Raw genomic sequence first — 27976 nt, 5'->3', positions numbered from 1 at the left:
CAATTGTAATGCGTATTTTATTTTGCTATCATGGTCTTTCGGTAGTTTTAGTATTTACCAAATGTAACTGTATTTTTTTACGTCTTCAAGAATTTCTTCACCTAATTTGATGACGCTCTTTGGTGCATTTAAATTAAACATTAGTAATGCTCTGGTTCATCTTCAACCCTACTTTTAGACTTTATTTAGGTCAGTTAACATTTCCTGCAATGTCTGCAGATTCTGCGATTAGGACAATGTCATCCGGAAATCTTAAATGGTTTACAGTTTTTCCATCTGTGTATACTCCTTTGTTTTTGTAGTCTAACTTTCTGAATTTATTTCGAAGCATATTCCAAATGATTTTGATGGAACTGTACCTCCCTGACATGCCATTCTCAATCAAAAATTTATTCTGAGTTTTTATGTAATTCAGCTGTACCCATTCCCTCTTTATAAATTTTTTCAAGTTTTTTTTTTTTTTTTAGTAATTTCATTTACTCTTTGTTCCCGCAATGAATTTATAATTGCTAAGTGCTCCAATCTGTCAAATGGTTTTTCATAACTAACAAAACCCAATTCTATCTATCTATCTATCTATTGCCAGACGCCTCAATCCCGTTTGGGGTGGCCACAAACAAATCGCCTCCAAGTCGCCCTGTCCCCCGCCATTTCACTGCCCTGCTCCCAACTCACACCCCCCTCTCTCATATACCTCTCCACCCTATCCCTCCATCTCATCCTCGGCCTCCCCCTCCCTCTTCCCCCCTCCACCTCACTCACATACACTCTCTTCGTCAGTCTTTCACCCTCCATCCTCTCCACATGGCCAAACCACCTCATTGTGTTCCTCATAACGCTTCCTATCATTTCCACATTCACACCACAATGCTTCTTTATATCCTCATTCGTCAGCCTGTCTCTCCATGTGATTCCACAGGCTCCTCTTAAATAACTCATTTCCACTGCTCTCACTCTTGACTTGTGTCCTTCCAACAACGTCCAAGCTTCACTTCCGTATGTTAGAGTTGGTATCACAATACTGTCATGTAGTAACTTTTTCACTTCCATGCTCACTTCCCTGCTTCTTATCACTGCTTTCAAAGAACCAGCAACCTTTCTTCTCTGCTGTACCCTTTCAAGCACTTCACCCTCCAAACCTCCATCCTTACTCATCACACTACCCAAGTACTTAAACGTACTCACACTTTCCAATTCCTCACCATCCAACCTCGCTGTACATTCACTGACTTCACCTCTCTCAAAGACCATCACTTTACTCTTCCCTACATTCACCTTTAGATTCCGTTTCTTACACACTCTCCCAAATTCATCCACCAAGCCTTGCAGCTCCCCTTCGTCTTCACCCAACAACACAGTATCATCTGCAAACAACAGTACAGGGAGTTTCCAAACACTATCCTCTCTCACCAGGGCCACTCCAACATCCACTACCTTACCTTGTACCTGTTTTATTACCCCATCCATGTACAGACTGAACAACCATGGAGACATGACACATCCCTATTTCAACCCAACTTTCAAAGAGAAAAATTCACTTAGTTCACCATCCACACGCACTGCAGCCTTCGCACCATCGTACATACTCTTCACAGCATTCAACAATTTCCCTTCTACTCCATATATTCTTAACACTTTCCACAATCCTTGTCTATCCACCCTGTCATATTCTTTCTCCAAATCCATGAAAGCCGCATACAACTACTTTCCCTTCTCTAGAAACTTTTCCACTAAAGATCTAAGAATGAATATCTGATCTACACAACCTCTTCCCTTCCTAAAGCCTCCCTGTTCTTCTCCAACTAATTTCTCTGTTCTTTCTCTAACGCTGTCAATAAGTATCCTACCATACACTTTTCCTATTATACTAAGAAGACAAATGCCCCTATGATTACCACACACTTCTTTTTCCCCTTTTCCTTTGTACAAGGGAATAATTATACTTGACTTCCAATCCTCCGGGACTCTACCTTCCTCCCAGGTCAATCTGCACATCTTCCACATCCATTCTACTACTATCTCTCCCCCATGCTTCAGCATTTCACCACACACTCCATCAATTCCTGGGGCTTTCCCCGATTTAACTTTCTTCATTGCTTCCACAACTTCTATCCTACTGATTTCTTCCTGTCTTCTCACCTCCCTCCTTCTCCCAGCCATTCCCCAGCCACTTATACTCACATTACTTCCATCCTCTACGTTCAACAATTCCTTAAAGTGTTCTCTCCATCTGCTCACTTTTTCTCCCTTCTCCACTAGTAATCTACCATTTTTATCTTTCACTCCCCTGCTAACTTCACTTCCACCCTGTCTTACTCTTTTCACCTCTTTCCAGAACATTTTCTTACAGTCCCTCCACTTTACACTCAAATTCCTTCCAAATTCCTCATCCACTCTCTTCTTACTCTCTCTTACTAATCTTTTCACCTCTCTCTTTCTTTCTACATATAACTATCTCTTCTGCCTCTCAACTTCTTCCACGCCCCTATTTCTCATCCATTCATTGTATGCTTTCTTCTTTTGTGCCACAGCCTGTTTCACCTCTTCAGACCACCACGCTATTCCTTGCACCCCCCTCTGTCTTCTCTTCCTTCCACACACCACATCACATTCTCCACATATTTCTTCTGTAAATATCCTACACACACCTTCCACGTCTCCCATCTGCTCCAATTCATATTTGCCCAATCGTTCCTCCACTTCTCTCTTATACTCTGCCTTTTTCTCATCCTCTTGTAACCTTTCCGCTCTCCTTGCAACTACTCTTTCCTCTCGTCTTTCCCTTCTTCTATTCCTTCATCTTACTTGAATTCTAATTCTGGCCACCACCAAGTTGTGGTCAGAAAGTTCACTCCCTCAGCCTCTATAAACTCTTGCATCCATTACACATCTTCGCATCCTTTCATCCACACACACATAATCAATCATTGCTTTCCTTTCATTCAGTTCACCACCCACCCTTCTCATCACTCGCCATGTATACCTGTGGATCATTTTATGCCTGAAGAGGGTATTGGCTATCACCAACCCCCTCCCAGCACAAATGTCCACTAACGCACTCCCATTCTCATCTATCTCAGCAGGCACACCCCACTCACCAACTATTCCATCCACCTTCACATTCCCAACTTTACCATTCATATCACCAATTAAAAACACTCTCTCATTCCTTCCAAACTTTTCCATGCACACTTCTAGCACGATCTTGCGTTGGTGCATACGCACACACAATCGCCCACATTTGTATTCCAACTTTCAACTTTACCCACACAATCCTTGACCCAGCTGATCCATACTGTCTTATGCTCCTCTTCCATCTTTTACTCACAACTATACATACTCCTTCCTTTGCCCTCTCATTCTCACCTTCTCCTGCACATAAACCCCATCCATACTCCCATTCTCTCACACTTTCTCCTCTCCATTTTGTTTCAGTTATTCCACATACATCCACTTTCGCACCCTCAAGCACCTGGACAATCTCTCTCTCTTTCACCTCAAAACCTAAGTACAGTGGTTTATTCTGTTGTTTTCTCAGTTGGTTGGTTCGTTATGTGTAGAAGATGAGTACTCGAATATCCGAATCTGAATCCTACCTTTTCACAAGGTTGGTTTTCATCCAAATTTGTTGTTCATCTCTTCTTGAGGACTTTATTGAAGAGTTTATAAATAACTGGTAATGAGGCAATAGGTCGATAGTTACCAATATTTTAATTTTCTTTAAAAAAAAAACTTGCATTACAAAATGTTTCGTAATTTTCTTCTTTATACAGTGAGTAAACAAGTAGGCGAGCCTGTTCTGTACTTCTACTCCTGCATTCGACAGTAAATCTGCTTGTATTACATCCTCTGCGGGGCCTTCCCTCTTTTCATACTTTTGGGAGAAATGTTTACTTAGTCTGGTGTTACCTCACGTACTTCTGTAGTGTCAACTGAAAAGTTAGCTGTTGGTGCTATTGTCTTTAATATATACAGTTCTTCGGAAAAAAAAAAATCAACTTGCATCACCATCCTATCTCTGTACTGAATGACTTCATCGTTTTTGTCTTTCAGTGATATAATTTTTTTCTTTTATAGTGCCATTTACTTTTGTCTTGTTTCAGAATTTTTATATATATATTTTTTGGTGGTATATTTTTTAAAGATCCATGTGGCTCTTTTTTCTTTCTTCTCTCTGTCTCTCGTTGATAAGCTTATTTAGCTCTGCTCTTTACACACACACACACACACACACACACATATATATATATATATATATATATATAGATGTGTATATATAGAGATAAATAGATAAATAGATGTGTGTGTGTATATACATTTACATATTTGTATATACTGTATATTTTAATATGTTTATATGTATCACACACACACACACACACACATATATATATATATATATATATATATATATATATATATACCCCTCCACCCACGATGACGCGTTTGTCGTCATATGGGTGTGGCTGTGACTATACTCGATGATGCGTTTGTCTTCATTTAAGCATAAAAACTTTCGTCAGAGAAAAATTTTCTGCCGATTGCCGACTTTTTTGGAGATGTCATAGTGTCCGCGCTTCTTGTCAAAAGTAATGACTTGGCAACCTTGGGGTCCAAGACGCATGGCAGCCCGGACAGGTTGATTAGTACCACAACTGCTGTCGAGGGAGAAAGTAGCACACGGTGGTCCCTTTAAGTCATACTCTATTTACCCCCGTCCCGGGCACGCATCATATTCCACTATACCAATAGTGCTTATGTTTACTTCTGGGGCACTATTATGATTAGATTTGGTGTGCAATTGGGAATTAGGTTTTTGTGAATCATTCCTGGCCGTTATTAGCCTTTGGCCGAACAAAGATTGGGCTAGGCCTACCCTGTTTTTCTCTGTCCCAAAACAACACTCCCTCTACCCTGCATCCAATGTGAGTATCCAGCCATTGAACAATAGTGACAGTGAATCAGGTGAGTATAGTGCATAGTAGCTAGTGAGGAAGGATATGGTGAAACTTTTAGCAGGGGGAGGCGGGATACTGCCTTACAACATGGCGTTGTCTTGAACGGAATATTTGCCAAGGTGTTGATGAAGTCCTTGTTTTACACTGATATATGGTGGATAGTGTTATTGTGCAGTAGATAGGAGTAAAGGGCAACAAGTGTACAGGATAAAATATTGGCTAGGGCAGGAGTCACGTATGCCTTACAGCCACGCCATGCCATTGTCAGGAGGGGATAAAATAGAGGAGGTTAATAGGGATATTTGATTTTATCATATTGTTATATTTATTTTGCATGCTTTTTGTGTGAAATAAAACATGAGTGTTATAATGATGTGTTTATCGTATGCTTGTGTGGATGAATGTAAACACTGCACCACGTGCTCCTCAGAAGATTTCATCTGCTATACCTTAAGTATCGCAGATGTGACATACACAGCACATTCATGTACTGTTGTGGTGAAATATACTGTATTTCTCATAAAATGACGAATTTGGTTATGTGTATTGTGAAATAAAAGCGTAAACACTGCAGTGTCTTCAGGCAAGGGAAACATCATCTGCTACACCTTAGCGCACAGGTAAGGGCCACGTACTTGTACTTGTAGTGGTGTAATATAGTGTGTATCGCATATACTGATAGATTTGGTTATGTTTAATGTAAAAGACAGCAAAAGACTGACACAATTGCTCGTAAAAAAGAGCGCGTATTGTACATCTGAGTCAGCACAAAGGTAGCGACATGCAACGCGAGGTTAGGAACACGTGCATTTTCATTTTATTGGTGAAATATACTGTGTATCTCATATAGTGACAGATTTGGTTATGTATTATGTGAAAATAACGTGAAAAACTGAACCATGTGCTCGTAAGAAAGAGAACATCTTGTACACCTGAGTTAGCTCAAAAGGTAGCGAAATGCAACGTGAGATACGTAATTGTAGTTGGTGTAATATATTGTGTATCTCATAAAGTGATAGATTTTGTTATGTGTTATGTGAAAAGAAAGTGAAAGTGAACCACGTGATCATCTGAAAATCATCGTCTGCTACACCTTACTGCCCAGGTAGGGGCCACATAATTGACCTACAGAAGATGTGCATTTACATTTTATTGGTGAAATATACTGTGTATCTCATAAAGTGATAGATTTGGCTATGTATTAAATGAAAATAACGTGAAAGACTGACCCACATGCTCGTAAGAAAGAATGCGTGTCGTACAATTGAGTTAGCACAAAGGTAGCGAAATGTAACGTGAGATACGTAATTGTAGACGGTGCAATATTCTGTGTATCTCATAAAGTGATAGATTTGGTTATGTGTTATATGAAAACAAAGTGAAAGTGAACCACGTGATCGTCTGAAAATCATCGTCTGCTACACCTTACCACCCAGGTAGGGGCCACGTAATTGACCTAAGGAAGACGTGCATTTACGTTTTATTGGTGAAATATACTGTGTATCTCATAAAGTGATAGATTTGGCTATGTATTATGAGAAAATAACGTGAAAGACTGACCCACTTGCTTGTAAGGAAGAGTGCGTGTTGTACACCTGAGTTAGCACAAAGGTAACAAAATGCAACGCAAGGTGAGGAACACGTGCATTTAAATTTTTATTGGTGAAATATACTGTGTATCTCATAAAGGGATAGATTTGGTTATGTTTTATGTGAAAAGACAGTGAAAGACTGACCCACATGCTCGTAAGGAAGAGTGCATGTCGTACACCTGAGTTAGCACAAAGGTACCAAAATGCAATGGAAGGTTAGGAACACGTCCATTTACATTTTATTGGTGAAATATACTGTGTATCTCATAAAAGGATAGATTTACATATGTTTTATGTGAAAAGACAGTGAAAGACTGACACACATGCTCGTGGAGAAGAGTGCGTGTCGTACACCTGAGTTAGCACGAAGTTAGCGAAATACATTGCAAGGTTAGGAACACGTGCATGTACATTTTATTGGTAAAATATACTGTGTATGTCATAAAGGGATAGATTTGGTTATGTTTTATGTGAAAAGACAGTGAAAAACTGACCCACGTGTTCATAAGGAAGAGTGCGTGTCGTACACATGAGTTAGCACAAAGGTAGCGAAATGCAGTGCAAGGCTAGGAACATGTACATTTACATTTTATTGGTGAAATATACTGTAATTCTCATATAATGATGGACTTGGTTATGTGTAATGTGAAATAAAAGCGTAAACACTGCAGCATGCTCTCATAAGGGAAACATCATCTGCTACACCTTAATGCACAGATAAGGGCCTTCGGAACACGTACATTGACATTTTAGTAGTGAAATATACTGTGTATCTCATAAAAATGATAGATTTGGTTATGCGTAGTGTACAAAGTAAATGAAAGAGGTAACCACATGCTCGTGGCCCCTACCTGTGTGCTATGTCAGATGTAGGAGATGATGTTTTTCAAGGACATACATGTATATCATGAATCCTTGCATTGTGCCAGTGTTGAGCAAAGTTCTTGGCTGGCTGTGAATAAAATATCTTGACTCCTTTATTTCAGCTCACACCCCTAGCACAGCATTCCACTACAGTGTGCTTTGGTAGCAGTTCATTCTCCAGTTGGCTTGCAGTGACATCAGTCTTGCAGAGATGAAACGCTGGTTGGCACCACAGCTGTGGCAGAAGATCCTTGATGAGGTTGTGTCCGAGAGCCACATCGACAACGACCATTCTGGGGTGGAGGAGGTTGAGCTGACACCATCTGCTCAGCAAGTGGAGCTGCCCTGCCGCCTTCCATCGCGGGAGACCACTCCACCATCATCGGCCGGCTTCATGGAAGAACTCTCCTGGACCCACCAGTCCCACCGCTCTCTTCATCAGCTCCCAATCTCCAGGCCCCTCTGCCCCCCCTTGGCGAGCCAGTGTCACCAGAAGCTGAGCCATCGTTCGTTATGATGGCCCCTCCACCTACTTCTGCCGTGCAGGACATTACGGTGACATCCTCGCTGGCCAGGTTGAGGAGACTTGTGTCCCCAGAGCCTTCTGTCTCATCCTCATCCTCATCCGAGGCATCCTATCCCAGTCAAGGGTGCTGTGGTTCACTGCCTGGACATGGGGGATGTACAAGGGGTTGGAGGGCAGGCCAAAGGATGTCGACAGGCAGACCCGCTGCCACCGCCACCACCGAAGATAATCCTGAGTGGAGCAGTGGCCTGTTCACATTGAACCATGGGCCGTTCACTGGCTCCCCAGGGATCCAGGTGGATATTCCAACAACTCCCCCGCAGTTCTTCCAGCTCTTTTTCATGCAGTTGTTGTCATACCTCACCGTGGAAACCAACCGGTACGCCATATTCCTGGGGACTCAGCTGAATGCCTGGTTCTCCTGCAATTAAGAGGAGATGGCCAAGTTCCTGGGGTTATACCTTTTCATGGGGGTCGTGCACATGCTGTTCATCAGGAACTATTGGAGGAACTCTGAGCTGCACGACTGCCCTAGGGTCCGGTAAGCGATGAGTGGAAGGTGATTCACTGCCATCCACAAGCACTTCCACACCTTCATCTCGCTTGCCATACCCTTGGAGAATCAAGATCGGCTCCTCATTCGCACGGTCATGGAGTACCTTCTTCAGCGGTTCCAGTCAGTGTACCAACCCAAGGAGCAGCTCAGCCTGAATGAGGGCTCTCTGGGGTGGAAGGGCTGGCTGTCCTTCCATGTGTACAACCCCCAGAAGCCCACCAAGTATTCCATCAAATTGTACATGTTGGCTGAATCGCCCTCAGTCTACATTTGGAACCTCGAGGTCTACACAGAGGTGCAACAGACCCTCGAGAACACCGTGTGAGGCCTCGTGGAACTGTTGAAGGACCAGGGCTATAAGTTGTTCATGGACACAACTACGACTCTGTAGCCTTGTGCAAACGACTCTTCACTGCAGGCTTTTTCGTGTGTGGGACCCTATGGCTGCTTAGAGAAGCACCATGCCAGCTGCAGGCCATTGTCAGGGCTAAGAGCCTGCCCAAGGGGGGCATGGCATACAGGCACAAGGACAATGTGCTAGTCCTACTGTGAAATGACAAGCGCATTGTGAACATGGTGTCCACCTTCCACACTGCCAACACCATTCTGAAGAGGGTTCGAGGGAAGGTGCGGGGTCATGACGGGCGGACAACCTATGTGGAGGGCAATAACAAGCCCATCAGTGTGGAGGATTACAACAGGTACATGGGCGGGGTGGATCATTTCGATCAGATGGTCCAGTACTACCCCATCCAATGGCGAACTGTCAAGTGGATGAAGATCACCTTCAACTTCATCCAAATGGCACTCTTCAACACATTTGCCTTGTACAAAAAGTACAGATGTGCAAGGGTAAGTCTCCTCAAATTTGTGGAGCAGATCATCTACGATCTTCTGCATTTCCATGAAGAGGACTGGCCCCCATCTGGACACGTACTCCACCACACCCGAGACCTACCTACCCGGGGGCCAGCACCAGCAACACCTGGCACCCAGCAGGCACAGGCACCAGCGCCAGGATGGGCCCAGCCACCACCAGCACCAGCACTCCCTGCAGGACAATCAACACGTTCACCAACACCAGCCCCACCTACAGTAAGCCCCTCACAGGTGCCACCATCGCCACCAGCACTGCCTGCAGGAGGCCCATCAGGGGTGCCAGCATCGCCACCACCTCCAGTTGCTGGTCCGTCGGGAGAATACGTGCCAGGGCCTGCAGCTCCCACGTGACAGGACCACACAGCACGAGGGTTTCCAAGCAAGCATCGCTGGGTGATTGATGACGATGTGAGCTTGGATTGCACTCTGGGCCACCACCGGGCGAGGATCCCCAACAAGAGGCTCAGGTGCACCTTGTGCATCAAGTTGGGAGTGAGGAAGGACTCAAGGAACACGTGTCCTGTATGTGATGTGCGCCGCTTTGCATGGGTGATTGTTTCGAGCAGTACCATACCAAGCGATACCTTCACTAGTGGAGCACACACACACACACACACACACACACACACACACACAGTACAAAATTCCTCACCTCCCAACCCGTATGGTCCTGCAGGAAGATCATCGCCACTGGAGAACATGATATTCTTTTTTTATTTATCTGCTTACCTCTGTTTGTCAGTATATTTACATATACATATATATTGTTATTTACCTCAACACAAATGGCAGGGAAATAAGTGCAGCTTCAGTTTCAGTTGCTAGCAACAGGTTTAGTGTTCATTTGTGGTTTCAGAGAGGACTAAAAACAAAACAGAAATAATTATATAAAATAGTTGTTGGAATAAAACCAAAGAATGCATAGCTAGCAAGCATAAAAATGTTAATGCACTATGGGAAAGTAATGTAAGTGTGCACGGCTTTATGGTGGTTCAGCACATGGGAAAATACACTGTAGATTTTTGCATTTTTCTTGAAAACTACGAGGCGTAGGATCACCGTTATTGGCTCATACGAAAGCCAATGAAATTCTGCATAGGATGATAAAATAAAAACATAACAATGGTGAGAAAAGTTTTTCGCTAGAGCTCCCCGAATAAAAAATCTGTTGTCTGTCGGAAATGGGTTTTACTTTTTCGCTTCTTACTCGAACACCATACCTTGTATCAAACTGGGACCTCCGGCATTCGAAAGCTAATGAAATTCTCTTTCTAATGATGGTATAAGATATAGAGATTGATTAGTAAACATTTGACTTATGATGTTGGGAAGTGAGATCTATGTTCCTGAATGTTTATTCCAAGAGCCCTAACGTACGTATAGTGTGTGTGTGTGTGTTTTTTTTTGCTTATCGTGTAGAACAAATATTGACGAATAGGAATACGTGGGTTTTGTGGCAAAATAAATATATTTGGGTGATGAAAATAAGCTGAGAATACACATTTTTGGAGCGCATGGTGGCTGGGGGGGGGAGAAGACAAAAGCCGATGCGTCATGCCACAGAAAACTTATTAACTTATCCGCGTGGGAAAGGGTGTATATATATATATATATATATATATATATATATATAGAGAGAGAGAGAGAGAGAGAGAGAGAGAGAGAGAGAGAGAAACCAGTATATTAGCTAACAGTGGAGATTAATAGATAAAAAGACATATCATGCAATGACAGAAAAACACATAGACAGAAGCAATGCCAGAGGCAGCTGTTTCACAAATTCATAAGTAATCCGTATTTATATATATGTATGGTGATCTTTTTTGCCACAAATGGGTGATCTAGTTGTACTATAAGCCTGTCTCTGGCTACACCCGCTAGGGGTTATCTCCCTTCACACCTGTTTATCCCACGGACCTTTTTCTCTTCCAATGGATCCATTATTCTCCAAGGACCTATTTTACCTATTGGACCAAATTTCACTCATGGACCTAGTTTCTGCCTTGAATCTGTTTTCACCATGAAGCAGTAGCCTGTTACTCTATGGATTTATTTTACTTTTCCGATGATCCTGAATTCCCCCATGAACCTGTTCCCTCCACCCTTTGACCTGTTTTCCCTGATAAACCTATTATTTCCTTATGTCCCCCCAGTGAACTTTATTCTCCATTGAACGATTTTCATCATGAACGTACTTTCTCTCCATGGACCTTGTTTGTTTATTGGCCTGTTTCCCTGTAAATCATGTATTAACCACAAAGGTTACACATTAACACCTGCACCCATAGGAAAATATCCTGTGCTAAACCAACCGTGGGACGTTGTCACAATTGACTTATTTTAGCTACTCTTAACTAACAACCATAATAATCATAATCACTGTCTTTTCGTTGTTACTGATAATTTCTCACGATAAGTGATTTTTGTCCCAATTAAGGATAAGGCACCAGAAACAGGCGCAGATCTTTACAGATAATGTTATCTCTAGGTTCACCACACCAAAGGTGTTAATAAGTGCTAATGGTGGAGAATTTAACCCTGAAGTCGTGAAGAAATATGTAAATTAAAATGCAATATAAAAATTGTTAATGTCTTAGCCTAAGTTTCAGCATCCAATGGATTGGCAGACACACTGAATAAAAAAGTGTTATAAATACTACGTCACATTCTCAACGAGAATTATGCAAACTGGGATGACTGGATTCCCAGAGCTGATTCATCAATCAATTAATTGTGCAATTAACAAGTCTATCTATCTATCTATAGCCCGACGCCCTAATCCCGCAAAGGGTGGCCGCAGACAAAACGCCTCCAAGTCACTCTGTCACCCACCATTTGACTACCCTCCCCCCAACTCACCCCCCCCTCCCTCATATACCTCTCAACTCCCTCCCTCCACCTCATCCTCGGCCTACCCCTCCCTCTCCCTCCCTCCACCTCACCTACATATACCCTCTTAGTCAGTCTTTCATTCTCCATTCTCTCCACATGTCCAAACCACCTCAGTGTATTTCTCATAATCTTTTCAACCACATCCACATCTACCCCACAACGTTCCTTCACTTCTTCATTCGTCAACCTGTCCCTCCACGTCACTCCACATGCTCCTCTCAAGTAACTCATTTCCACTGCTCTCACTCTTGACTTGTTCCCCTCTTGCAATGTCCACGCCTCGCTTCCATACATCAGGGTAGGGATCACAATACCATCATGCAGTGACTTCTTAACTTCCATACTCACCTCCCTATTTCTCATCACTGCTTTCAGTGTACCAACAACCTTTCTTCCCTGCTGTACCCTTTCACGTACTTCATCCCCCAAAGTTCCATCCTTACTCATCACACTACCCAAGTACTTGAATGCACTCACATTCTCCATATCCTCACCATCCAACCTCACTGCACACTCTGTGACTTCATTCCTCTCAAACACCATAACTTTACTTTTGTTTACATTAACTTTCAGCTTCCTCCTCCTACACACTGTCCCAAATTCATTCACCAAACCTTGCAACTCCCATTCATCTTCACTCAACAATACTGTATCATCAGCAAACAGCAACACCGGAAGCTTCCAAATCTCACCCTCATTCATTAGGGCCAGCCCCACATCCACTGCCCTACCTTGCACCTCCTTTACAACCCCATCCATATATATATTAAACAGCCATGGAGACATCACACACCCCTGTTTCAGTCCCACACTGAGATCAAAGAACTCGCTCAGCTCACCATCCACTCGCACCGTAGCCCTAGCTCCCTCGTACATACTCTTCACAGCACTCACCAATTTCCCCTCCACTCCATATATTCTTAATACCTTCCACATACCTTGCCTATCTATTCTGTCATGAGCTTTCTCCAAGTCCATGAAGGCAGCATACACTTTCCTTCCCTTCTCTAGATACTTCTCCACTAAACATCTTAGAACAAATATCTGATCTACACACCCTTTTCCCTTCCTAAATCCCCCTTGTTCTTCTCCAACTAGCTCCTCTGTCATATGCCTAACCCTATCAATGAGTATTCTACCATATATTTTACCAGTCACACTAAGAAGGCAAATACCCCTATGGTTACCACATACTTCTCTCTCCCCTTTTCCTTTGTACAGAGGAACAATTATACCTGATTTCCAGTCCTCTGGAACCCTTCCCTCTTCCCAAGCCAATCTACACAACTTCCATATCCACTCCACAGTAATCTCACCCCCATACCTAAGCATTTCACCACACACTCCATCAATTCTTGGGGCCTTTCCCAGCTTAATCTTCTTCATCGCTTCCATTACTTCCGACCTACTGATCTCTTCCTCCCTCCTCTCATCTCTTCTTCTCCCAGCCATTCCCCAACCACTTATACTCACATTGCTCTCACTCTCTACATTCAACAAATCCTCAAAGTGCTCCTTCCATCTCCTCAATTTCTCTCTCTTCTCCACCAACAATCTATTATTCCTATCTTTCACTCCCCTACTATTTCCCCTTTCACACTGCCTTACTTTCTTTACCTCCTTCCAAAACAATTTCTTACTCTCCCTCCATTTCACACAAGTCTAAATAAGATACACATGTTATTATTTATGGGACAGACAAACGTCTCACATACAAGATACTGGAAGGCGAACAAATGCCTATAAACAATTATGAAGATTATCCTAAACTTCGTTTACATGAATTCCAAGGGATACACGTTAAGTTAAAGAAACAATTAATGATGTCCAAAGAAAAATTATGGAATTATATAATAGGAAGTCAGTAGAATCAAATATCAACGTTGGTGACAATGTCTATGGAATCATTCACACTAGTGACAATAAACTGCCACCGAAATTTGAAGGCCCATACAGGGTAGTTAAGAGAAAATTCACTATCAAGTGACGAAGAGAAACGAAATCATATTGATCATTTGAAATGGATCTCAAGAAATTTTGCTTGCAATTATAAAACACTGGATGCAACCAAAAAACCTTGTGCATTCTATCTATCTATTGCCAGACGCCTTAATCCCGTAAGGGTGGCCACAAACAAACCGCCTCCATGTAGCCCTGTCCCTTGCCATTTCACTGCCCTGCTCCCAGCTCACACACCCCTCTCACATATACCTCTCCACTCCATCCCTCCATCTTATCCTTGGCCTCCCCTTCCCCCTTCTCCCTCCACCTCACTCACATACACTCTTCTTATCAGTCTCTCACTCTCCATCCTCTCCACATGGCCAAACCACCTCAGTGTGTTTCTCCTAACGGTTCCTATCACATCCACATCCACACCACAATGATCCTTCACATCCTCATTTGTCAGTCTGTCTCTCCTTGTGACTCCACATGCTCTTCTCAAATAACTCATTTCCCCTGTTCACACTCTTGACTTCTGTCCCTCCAACAAGGTCCAAGCTTCACTTCCATATGTTAGAAATTAATACATACCGGAATAAATTACAATCGCATACGAAACATACAAACATACTGTAGGTGCAACTACTATAACAAATACACAAACAAGGCATTTGCTTGACCTAGGAGTAGATTTAGACTCCTTTTATTGGTAATACTTTTAACAGGTCGAGATAACAAATGTTCATCATCAGTATGATCATCCTTAGCTAGGCTTGCTAACATCAGTGGATTAGTTATCTAATAAAGTTATTCTCTCGGTAGGTAAAGATGAGGGGTATTATTCTATGGATTTTCCAGTTTAGGCTGATAGCAAGAGGAACTTCTCATTTACACCCTCAACATGTAGTAAGGCAAGGTTGCCTTATCGCATAAACATCCTATTCAGCTATTGTACAAAAAATTTTGAGTAATGAAATTAGTTTGGACGTAGTGTACAACCTACCATTCGTGTTGCAGAATATAGCATGACCATTTAGAAAGCTTAATAAGAAGTGGCTGAAAACATTGAATATAGCAGACTGGAAGCTTGAACAGGCTAAAAGAACTATGCTCACCATGATCCAGGACATCCCAATACATGAGGCTGACACAGTCAGGGGATACAAACATCACAAATACTGTACATGTAGTAAATGTGGTTTGTTCGATCTAAGAGGAGCAATTCTGGGTAACATTTTTGGTTCGGCTACAGAAAATCATCTTGAAGAAATAAATAACAAATTTAACAAAGTTGCACAAATGTTCTCGTAGCACCACAAGCCAGCTGATGCCCAGAACAGTGTAATGTTGACGATTGTAATGAACCTACGACAGAGAAATCATCCCAAGAAATTGTGAAGAAAGCAAGTGCACTGGAAGAAAATACACTTTTCCAACACCTGTCAGTGGTCAAATAATTAATCGAGGAGAAATTAGCATGGTTTGAAGCCCTTGTCTGAGGAAAGGGATCTGATGTTATATTATCCATACCTAGAAGCAACATTTACACCAAAGTCAATAATAGTTCATGTATCATTCATAACAGACAATTTTTTTCACGGTCTCTCCTTCTGAAAAAGATGACTCATTAGTCATCATCAACACCAAATCAGAAGTAATCATGGTCTTCAAGATACAGAACAATCACCTTCGCTAGTGAAACAATAAATGAACATTAATATCACACTTCATTGCATGCATAGCACCTATGTACAGTGTACATCTTCACGTTTCAGCTAGCTCAGACAGTCCCTTGTGAAATGGCTATCATAAAGAATAATAACATCACTCATCACTGCAACTTCACATTTGCTCCAGATAAACTTATCTATGATCTCGCAATGGACATTCACAGTTTTCCTACTTCACTTATAATACACCGGTTTTTGTAACTTGTCCAGACACACCTCCAACTCATATGTCAGCAGCTGGTTTATATATATCACTGGATTATTGCTCTGTACAAGCGCCTTCATTGTCCACTTTACCTATAAAAAACCACTATGCTCTTCTCAACCACACACATAAGTACTTCCAACCATTACAAAGGATGAATTTAAAAATGAGTGCGTATATTAAACTGACATAATCCAAGTTTGAGACCAAGTAACTGATCAATCATACAAAGCAACCTTGGGAGGAATATAGTAGGATTGCGTTCAGTCCACATTATGTTTATAGTCCAGCTCCACTCATCATCATAATTTTCCCCTACATATTTGCTATATTACTATTGGCTATAGGCACAATGCAAACTAGAATTGCGAACTTTGAATCAGTTTTCAAAGGCTATGCCTTACAAATAAGGTCAACTGAGTAAATATTGTAAATATTGTTAATATTGTATATAATGTTATAGAAAATAACAAAATGTGGGGTTACATATAGTGTAAATAGAGTAAATCTGAATATAAACCGCGCACCATAAATATACATGTACCCATTTTCATTATGTAAATAAGTTTCATATAAATATGTAGCAAGTACAACACATTAGGGCAATTCTTGATACAACTGACTACTGTAGATATGTTTTTGCATTGCAATTATATATATATATATATATATATATATATATATATATATATATATCCCATTGGCTCCCAGAGTTCCTGTGTGAGGTATTTTGCCGGAAGGGTGTTTGGCGTACTGCCCTTCGCCTGTCGGCTCATAGTCGCAAAGCTCATAGGTCCGGGGTTCCCTTCTTTATTCAATTTTGGAAATGCCTAGTTCCGTCCTATATGGAAGATACTGGGCGCCAATGGAATAGATATAGACAGACAGATAGCTAGATAGATACAGTTATGTTACTACAGTGTTATTATGTTCCTACAATTATATTACTACAATCAGTTATACATGTACAGCAGTGTAACATATTTCTACATACTGCGTAGATTGTAATATCATTATAGGTCACAGGTAGGATAGTTTGGCGTGACCGAGCGCAATATAGGCATTAATATGTCATAACACTATATGTAATAATTATAGGCATGAAATAATTATAGGCTTTACGACATATCACAGCAAAATACAGTATATGCCACTTACACAATATGCAATTTCTAGTGTTCAGGTCGAGACATACACATCCTCTGTCCAGAATGCAAACTCATAATATTTACCAGACGATCAAAAATCCCATTATGTAGTAAACACATGGCGGGTAACTGATGAGAGCCAGTTAGCTCACATGGATGGAAAAGTAATAGACATAACACGCACACCCATCGGGCAGTATATATTCCAATAATCGGGGGTGAAAGTTAGAGAGCCAAAGAGAGCCAGAGAGTGAGCCAGAGAGCACCAGAGAAGACTGTCACCCAACTCCGTGAGGTCACGTCACTCTGTCCATCGTAGGGGTAGGCAGTGAGCAATAACTGAACAATATAACTGTGTCACAATAAACCCCTTAACTCCAGAGTGAGATAATGTCTCCACCACTTACGATACAATCTCTGTGCCATCCAACACCCCACGACTTCATATTGCTAGCAGCCCACATTACTAGTGACAGAGGTACCTCACCGACGATACTCTACGATACCAACATTGGTCGCAACGTTTCTCTACAATGTCCACGTAGTACTTACCTACTGACGTCCTTTTATATCCTGTTAACATTTCCCTTTGACTTCATTTTTTCTCCAGTAGAACAAAATAATTCCCTCATAGAACCTTTTTTTCGAATGAACCCAATTTATCTGTTGGACTTATGTTTCCACTTGAGTCCATTTCCTTCATGGGCAAATCCCCTAATGGACCCTTTTTCCCCAATGGACATATTCCAACTGTGTACCTATTTACCCTTTTGATCCATTCCCAAATACAATCTTCTCCTATCCTCCAATCCACTCATCCTACAACCTATTTTATCTGCTGGACTTAATATTTCCACTTGAGTCCAATTCCTACATGCATGAATCCCCTAATGGACCCATTTTCCCCCATGGACATATTTCAATTGCAGACTTATTTACCCCTTCAATCCATTCCCATATACAATCTTCCCAAAGTCACCGACCCATCAATCCTACAAATCATATGTCTATCTACTCATCGAGTAAGGCTACCTCGTTTCCTGCATTGTCCCCCAGGAAGCCATTCATTCATCCATACACGCACAAAGCCTATCCACCCACAAACCCCAATCGGGTATGAGGAAAGTTGCTGGTTAGGAAAGTGTGACACCTTAAGGAGATGACACATCTTAAGATTAAGTTCCTCACTCTTTGATAACATAATGCTGCCACTTCTTACACTTTCAAAGCAGAGGGTGCATGGGAATACTTTTCTCATTAGCTTTAATTTTATTAGGAGTATGACCAAAAGATAAATTTGACACATGGGAGGCTTCTCTTGGTAAAGAAGTAATCTATAGATGTGGGCTAAAAACTAGATGAAATCCAGGCTATAGTTTTTCTGCAGATGGCATTAGGTTCCCAGTTTCAGTATGAAAGACTCAACCTATGCTTTGAAAGACAGTGAGCTTTCCACCAGGGAGAAGTGAAATATTTCATTTTCAGTCCTCTAGTCGGAGATGTTCCGGTTTCTCCTAAGAAAAATAAACTGTTTGGTGGTAGAAATGTAAAAAGTGTTATTGAATAACAAGGGTTTATAAGTACTAGTGCTTGCCTACAAAAATTTGTGGGACTAACTAATTGCCTTTCCATCACACAGTGTTTGCAAATACCATTATCTTTGTTTCCATACCGTTATTGAGCCTCCAATGATAAATTATCCAAAAAAGTGGAAAAAATATTTTCGCATATTTTCGCTTTGTCGCGATTTCCGAAAATTTCGCTCCGTCACGTCATGCGCGATTCCTGTAATTATTATTTGGTACTTTCTGACACTCCTTGGGCTGACCATGACCTAATGCAAAAAGAAGAAGATCAATATCTCTTACCGTTCTCTTGAAAACAAACATATGTGCAGACAGACATACACAACTTGATCTTATTATTTAGGTGCTTTGCATTTCTTACATATCTGACTTGGGGCATGAAATACACAGGTTGTTGGATGATCATCTACTACAAAATATTATTGTCTAAATATCGAGAGGAAGCTGAAAATGGTTAATATTAGGTATCTCATATTTTTTTAATGCCTTTGACTCTACGCGCAGAGTACGGTACACAAGTAACATGACCACCTACCACATATATCCTTCTCCAAACACCTACAGGAAGCCGACATTGCCCTCGGACTATTCACCATTACACCACAGCGGTATGATGTGGCTGACTTCACCTATCCTGTTGGCATCTCATACATGTGCATCCTGGCAGCTCGAGGCAGCCCCGAATTTTCTCGCTGGGGATTTCTACTACCCCTGACACCTGTGGTGTGGGTCGGCATCATGGTGGCACTTGGGGTGTATATGACGGTGATGCTGGTGATTTCATGCCTCCCTGTAGAATCACTAACTGGGACAAAGTTCTTCACAAGTGCCTCTAACTGTGCTCGTGTTCTGCTGCAGCAAGGTGAGGGGGCTGAGATCTTCTGTCCATGCCATAGATCTACACTGCTAGTGTTTTCATGTCTCCCACATCAAAAACACTTGGAGGGAGCAGTATCTTCACCAACACCTGTAACTGTGCTCCTATGAATGATATAGCAGACCTTTTTTTGCTATTCATTTCTTACTCATAGACTGCTTACACCTCATGCATTTCACTCTCCACATTTGAAAAGAACACTCTCTTTGAGCACCAATGACCTTATTTGTATTTTATTGTAAGCAGGTGAGTATCACTGGGATCATACTTTGCTATCTATATACTGTAATATACAATACTGGTGCCCTCATGCCTCCTTGGAGAGTCATTAAATCTGACAAAGACTGTTCTCAAGAGTATACAATTAAGCTAGTGTTCTTCAGCATGGAGCGTGATACACTTTTCATGCTTTGCTGAGTTTACCAGCACCCTCGTGTCTGTCATCAGTCGCTAAATAGGAACAGACTTTGCACCATCAGTTACCAAGTTCGTGTGCTGCTGGATTAAGATGAAGCAGTTTCACTTTAGATAGTGAATTACTCAAAGCATTCTTATCCTACCTCAGATGTGACATGGGTGTCGGGGTGGTGGTGGTGGGAGCGTGTGGTGCTGGGAGTGTGGATGTTGATGACTCTGGTGCTGGCACGGAGCTACGCCGGCAACCTAATGTCCCAGCTGGCCATCAGATATATCCCAGAACGTATACAGTCACTGCAGGACCTTGTTGACAACCCTGTTACTGTTCTCTTGTATGAGGGATCGGCTCAGGAACAAGCCTTTAGGGTAACAGATATACTTTCGTGTGATCATTCGGCCATGAACATGCATTTCTTTTGTCCTGTTCATGTGCCAATAACTAACTTTTCCCATTCCTTTATACCAAATACCATAAGACTGTGAATTATACTTCCTTGCTCTGTGGTAGAAAAATGGATACTACAAGACTTCAATATTAGACAGGTCAAGTGTGGATAATACTATTGTATGCTTCTAGACATTTTTATTTTCACTTCTTTATATAATTTTCCTTTAACTGGGTTGCTTTCCCTGCTTGAATCAGTAGTCCTAAATTTCTTCCAGTTGGGTAGATGACTTGTTTTTTTAATAGCAGTAGTAGTAGCAGTAGTAGTAGTATTAGTAGTAGTAGTAATAATAATAATAATAATAATAATAATAATATAGTAGTAGTAGTAGTAGTTGTAGTAGTAGTAGTAGTAGTTGTAGTAGTAGTAGTAGTAGTAGTAGTAGCAGTAGTAGTAGTAGTAGTAGTAGTAGTAGTATGGCCTGGATGAGATGTCGACTCTCATTCTTCCTCGTGAGGTCTGCTCTGCTATGTCTCAGGGGCACAAGATCATGAGCCCTCAGGCCTGTCTCTCTGGCGGGTATGGATTATGAAGCTACAGTGGTCGTGAGTCGCATAGACCAGCGACTTCAATAGTTTAATGTCTTTATTTACACTGTAATATCAATAAATATAAAATAAAATTAATAATTATAATAGTAGATGGTTGGTGACCACAGCCGTTGGCGTGCTTGGGGCCAACGGATTGTAATATGAGGATTAGTGTTAACCTTCACATTACAACTCCAAATGGTGAACTGTGTTAGGAAGGTTGGTTTTGATCTTCACAATATAATTCACCAATGGATGGAGGTGATTTAATGAATCTAAAAAAAAGGTAGTAGTAGTACTAGTAGCAGTAGTAGTAGAAGTTGTAGTAGTAGTAGTAGTAGTAGTAGTAGTAGAAGTTGTAGTAGTAGTAGTAGTAGTAGTTGTAGTGGTAGTAGTAGTAGTAGTAGTAGTAGTAATAATAATAATAATAATAATAATAATAATAATAATAATAATAATTAATAATAATAATAATACAGTAACAAAAATCTATCTATCTATCTATCTATAGCCCGACGCCCTAATCCCGCAAAGGGTGGCCGCAGACAAAACGCCTCCAAGTCACTCTGTCACCCACCATTTGACTACCCTCCCCCCAACTCACCCCCCGCTCCCTCATATACCTCTCAACTCCATCCCTCCACCTCATCCTCGGTCTACCCCTCCCTGTCCCTCCCTCCACCTCACCTACATACACCCTCTTAGTCAGTCTTTCATTCTCCATTCTCTCCACATGTCCAAACCACCTCAGTGTATTTCTCCTAATCTTTTCAACCACATCCACATCTACCCCACAACGTTCCTTCACTTCTTCATTCGTCAACCTGTCCCTCCACGTCACTCCACATGCTCCTCTCAAGTAACTCATTTCCACTGCTCTCACTCTTGACTTGTTCCCCTCTTGCAAGGTCCACGCCTCGCTTCCATACGTCAGGGTAGGGATCACAATACCATCATGCAGTGACTTCTTAACTTCCATACTCACCTCCCTATTTCTCATCACTGCTTTCAGTGTAACAAAAATAAAAATAATAATAATAATAACAATAGTACTACTACTACTACTACTACTAATATAGTATTATTATTAGTAGTAGTAATAGTAGTAGAAGTTGTAGTAGTAGTAGTAGTAGTAGTCATTAACAACAGTAATAATAATAATAATAATAATAGTAATAATAATTAATAATAATAATATAATAATAAAAATATAAAAATAATAATAACAATAGTACTACTACTAATAATGTTAACAATTGTACTACTACTACTACTACTGCTAACTAGTTACCTGTTTACCTATTGCGCAGCCACAGTAGGAAAGCTTCACCATAACGATTTTTGGTATATAAAGTATGAAATTTTGACATCATAAACAAGTCTGTGACCTTTAAAAGTAGTTGAAGATCATTCATACTTGAAAAATGTGCTTAGATTAACCTACGGTAGCTTCTTGTGTAATACTAACAAGATCAGACGACAAATGTGTGGAAGAATGCATCAGTACAGTTTACATTTGTCTCAATAACTGGCTAACTATATGCTTAACTGTAACCATACTCCTTTCACATTAAAATATTGGTCACAGTTATGTTTCTGTAAAGTTACATTTTTTTTTTTTTTTTTCCTGAAACGTACGACAAAGAAGACACAGAACTGATTTGAATTAGGTATTTTCCACTGGGCTAAATGCCAAAATATTCAGCCAAAATTCTCGGAAACCTTTTTTAATCATAGGATTTTTATCTAACTAGCTTATTCTCAATTAGGTTCTGAGATATTTCAGTTTCAAATATGCAATTTTTCAACAAAGTATATGACCTTCGAAAGTAGGTCAAGGTCATTTACATTTTGCACAAGTACTTGGGTTTCCCTAAGGTATCTTTGTTTGTCTAAATCAGTTATTACACCCAACGGAAAACAGACCTAGTAACAGGACCATGAAGCTAAGTATTACGTACACAGGAACTTGAGTTGTGCAGGGCACACTGTTTTGTCACACAGTAACAGTGAAGTTTACAAGATAGGTGTTAGCATCCACCAAAGTATTATGTACAAAGGAACTCATGCCACGTGGGGAATGCTGTTTTGTAACATAGGTATATTGGTATTTACGATACAGGAGTTAGTATCCACCCAAGAATTATGTGCAAGGGGACTCAGGTCTTTTAGGGCAAGCTATTGTGTTACAAAGATATATTGGAGTATATAAGAGAGGAGTTAATTTTCACCAATGTGTTGTGTATAGAGGAATTCGTTTCTCAAAGGGCGCACTGTTTTGTTTCACAGACATATAGGAGTTTACAATTCAGGAGTTAGTATCCACCAAAGTATTACGTCCAAACCCATGTCCCACAAGGCATGCTGTTTTGTCACAGATATATAGGAGTTAACAAGACAGGGGTTAGTATCCAACGGAGTATTATGTAAATAGGAAATCGTGTCACGTAGGGCAAGCTGTTTTGTCACACAGTTATATAGGAGTTTACAAGACAGGAGTTAGCATCCACCAAAGTATTATGTACTGAAGAACTTGTGTCATGCAGGGCATGCTGTTTTGTTACATAGAGGGATTAGAGTTTAAATACAGGAGACACCAAGCACCAAAGCGTGCATATCGCATAAGAATGACATCTAAAGGATCGTCTGTGAGTAGATAATCACATATATCAGTAAGCAAATGCCCCTGAGGCAGTAGGTCCCTGACTGAGGGTTGCTTAAGGCAGTAATGCTGAAGGTTGTTGGTGTTAGGACAGTCTTATACTTTGCAGAAGTGAGGCACATCCCCTGCTTTACAGACCTGCCAGACAGGGTGATATCCTAGCCGAGGTCGAGCAGACACGACACAGTCCCTGTGAACCATAAGACCATGTCGATGATATTTGGGAGGAGATATGCGGAGGTGATCGTAGTGTTGGATGGACACCCTGAGTCTGCTCAGCATTCCTGCAATGAAGTGTAGGGAGAACAGCAGCTTAATATATCTTTTTGTAGCAGAGGACGGAGGATGTAGCATCATCAGGAAGAGGCAGTCCATTGGCATTTTTCGCGAGGAGGTGAACAGTGTCATTGGCTGCATTCCAACATGAGACGGAATCCACACGAACCGTATGGTAATAGAATCTTCCTGAGATGAAACCAGCTGCCATAAGATTTGTTGAACTAAGTAGCAGCAATGTTGGGTTTGGAGACGAGATGGCTCCAAGAGCAGACTGAGAGTCACAGATAACTACATCATTCAGTGTTCACTAAGTGAGGACACAGAATGCTTGCAATAGTCCCAGTAGTTCACAGTAAGTAGAGTTAGATGAGTTTCGTGGTCTGCAGCCAATCCAGCCTCCCTCTGGTGGGCCCAAATTGAGTGAGCAGATGCACATCCAGCACTTTCATCTGCTTGGAGGGAACCGTTGATGTAGAAATGGTGTGCAGCAGGAACTGAGGAAGACACTCAGGCAATGGTCTTCAAAGCTAGTTGTTTCTTGAGGAATGGTAAGTCTGCCTTGGAAGGAGGAGTAAAACAGACATCAAGATAAGGAATTCTCCAGGGAGGAGGACCATGATCCACTTCTGCCACTGAAACATTAATATCAAGTCTTTGGAGGATGGAACAAGCTGTATTAATGAGCGTGCGGATGCTGGGCGAAAGTGAAGGCCGAGGTGCAAAAGGGTTAAGTGAAGTTGTGATGGCACTAGAATAATGAGGGGAAAGATGGGAAGAATAAAAGCGTTTGATGCTGAAGTAAAGACACACTGGTGTAAGTTCTTTCGACAAAAGGGGGGACGATTGAGTTCAGTTTGCATATTTACTATTCTAGTGAAAAGAGGACAGTCCAGGATGAACCTCATTCTTTGCTCTGAAAATTTTCAATGGGTTCCAAGGATCTCTTTGCGAGTTGACTGAGAGCAGGGGAGAGGTAATCAACAACCAACCGTATGAATATAATGTAGGTAGTTCGGGCCATAGGGATAGAGATTCCTGCAGCATTGTTGGTGAGCCACTTGAGGAGATTTAATCACTGTTGCAGCCGATCTAGGGGTCGCAGACGATGGGATGAACACGTCTTACAGGTATGGTTAGGGTAATCAGTACATTTGCACCCAGGTAAAGGCACTGCTTGCACAGGGGGATGACACCATTTTCTACAGGGAATTCTGGAGGCATTCCTGGGTTGCAGGGAGAGACGATTAAACTTTTTTCTGGGGAAAGTATAAGGCCACAAGTGGAAAATGACTGGAGGAAACATTGAAGATTTTCTGGTGAGCTGGAGTGAATGCAGGTATCATCAGGATAATAGGTAACAGTGGTTCCGGGAATGCTGGGAAGAAGAGAGAGCAACTGGTGCATAAGGACATTAAAAAGAAACGGGCTTAGAACACCACCTTGCAGAGTGCCGAGTTCAAAGGCCTTGAAGGAGCTATATGCTCCCTTTAAAGGAACACAAGAGGTTCTATTATGGAGGTAATCCTGTATCCATCGCAAGAGGTTTCCTTGGACACCAAATTCCACTAGCTGATCGAAGATGATATCTCTATTTGCAACATCAACGGCACTTTGAAGATCAATGAATGCTACAACACTGGTGGGGCAGAGCAGGGTATAGAATTTCAGTAGACAGTTGTGTGTACAGTACTTCCTTGTGTCAATAACCCATACAATCTGGGTGAGAGTTTGTCTTCCAGCCGAAGACAAGACGGGTAAGGAACATGCGTTCGAGCATCTTGCTGAGGCAGGAAGTGAGGGAAGTAGGTCTGAATTTGTCTATGAAAGTTTCGGAATGGGCACAATCGTGCTGGAGGTCCAGGCATGAGGCACATATCCCTTACGGAAGCAAAGATTGTAGAGCTGTAGCAGGGGGTTGCCAGGGACCTTCAGAAGTAGACAGAGGACAGGATAAGTGATGCCATCACCTGCAGAGGCTGTTGCCTTACTCCTTATGGAAGCGCGTCTCAATTCGTCCTTAGCTATCAGGACACCGTCATCTTCATCTGTCTTCAGTAATGCAGCCATCAGGACATTTTGCTGCTTGAATATGTGTGGGAAGCTTGTGTGCCTGTGATTGTTCAGCCCATGAATTAATAAGATCTTGTGCATATCCAGCTGGAATGTAATGGAGAGCACTAAAGGCAGTTTTCCTGACAACCTTACTGATTGGGTGCCACATGGAGCCAACACTCTTCTAATGGTTGATGCTATCTGTGAACTTCCACCAAGATTCAGTAAGGATGCATTGCTGGAGGGCAATTAGATTGCTGCTTGATGCCTGGTACTGATGCAGATGGTCAGGTGTTGGTTACATCTGGAATGAGAGACCATCTGCCACCATCTTCCTCAAGTGTCCAAGTATGAGCTTCAATGCAAGGTTTAATGTGTGTTCTTGCAACACAGCAACTGTAGATGTCATATGTGGAGTCTACCAGGGAGGAATAAGTTGTCAGGTGATTGTAAACCAAATGTGAGAAGGAGGTTGGAAATGTATGAGATGTATGTAGGGCATTACTTGGGAGGAATGGTAACGTGGGTGTGAATGTGAGGAGGGGGAAGGTCCAGCAGGGATGGAATAGTGGAAGCTGAAGACAACTTGGTTCGAGAAGAGGGTAGGGATGGAAGAGCACCTGATGTGGGATGGCACTAGCCCGGAGGGTATGAAGTGATCAGGAGTGCCTCCACAAGTGTGTGTGGCACCACCAGTGCCCCTGTGAGTTAGTTAGTAGTGATGGCTATTTCAAGCAGAGAAGCCCATTGCAATTTGGAGTAGGAGAGAGGTCACCCAGAACAGAAAGTCAGGCATTAAAATCACCCATGTAGATATTGCCACGGATTGTAGGAGTATGGAGGGCAGGAGATTAATCCTTCCAGGGACAGAATAGACGTTATACAAGCAGATCCCACTATCGCCTGCTGTGGCTTCAAATGCTGAAAGGTCATATCATCATCTATAGAGCAGCAGAGAAGTTGATGTGTTATGGAGGAGTGAATGTAACTAAGGAGACCATTCCTGTTGAGGTGAGCATACTAAATGTAGCCAATAAAGGAGGAAGCCTCTTCCCCAGGTGGAGGACGACCAACAAAGCTTCTTGAATGAATATAACATGCAGGTGATGGCAATATACATAGCTCTTGAGTACAGCAAGTTTCGATTGGCTTCTGATTCCACAGGCATTCCAAGAGATAACATGAAGCAGCATTTGGTTAGCAAAGTTTACATTTAGGTTTCTTGGGGTCGGCAGGGATAAGGAGGTAGCATGAGCACTGCCTTGTGATGCAGGGTGTGAGGGGTCCTTTGTCGATAGATCGCTGATCCTTTCAAGGTGAGAGGAAAGGGCATCCATCTTCTCTGTGAGGGTGGTGACAGTAATGATGATAACCCAGTGAGACTCAACAAGAGAAGCGAGTGTGCTTTTGGTGCTGATGCGCTGACTGAGCAAGTCATTGATGCGTGCCTCAATTGCATGAAAATGTGCCATAAGTGGTGTGAGCCAAGACATCAGAGAGGCAACGGCTTTCATGGAGGACAAATACTTGTGCAGAATTTAGAAGTGGAAGAAAGGGCAGGTGAGGTGGCTGCATCCGGTGGCAGTGGCAGTGGTGGTGGTGCGAGTGGTGACGCGGCTCTGTGAGTCATTAAATGGCCTGAATGTTTGATACAACCATGCCACACATTGATTCCTGGCTTGTAACAATGAGGACAACTCCACTGTGAGGTGTCCGGTACAGGTAAAGGTAATGGTTCTGAAGTAGAAGTGGTAGCAGCATTGGTGGGTGTTGAAAGCGTGCAATATGGGCAAGGCCAGGAGGCATGGTTGGCAGCACACCACGCACACTTCT

General features: G+C 41.9%; 1 protein-coding gene across 1 annotated transcript in view; it reads left to right on the top strand.

Annotated features, from left to right (window-relative positions):
* LOC145402703 (uncharacterized) overlaps positions 1-27768 on the top strand; it is an 89045-nt gene extending 61277 nt beyond the window's left edge. Inside the window, exons 8-10 of the mRNA XM_080274673.1 lie at positions 19445-19742; positions 20323-20540; positions 27442-27768. Coding sequence (XP_080130799.1) covers positions 19445-19742; positions 20323-20540; positions 27442-27768 — 843 coding nt within the window. The remainder of the gene's footprint in view (positions 1-19444; positions 19743-20322; positions 20541-27441) is intronic.
* Positions 27769-27976: the final 208 nt, after the last annotated feature.

This window comes from Coenobita brevimanus, chromosome 58, assembly GCF_032717465.1.
Source record: "Coenobita brevimanus isolate Jiangsu-jjx chromosome 58, ASM3271746v2, whole genome shotgun sequence".
Classification (NCBI taxonomy): Eukaryota; Metazoa; Arthropoda; class Malacostraca; order Decapoda; family Coenobitidae; genus Coenobita; species Coenobita brevimanus.
This window is presented reverse-complemented; position numbering and strand designations above follow the sequence as displayed.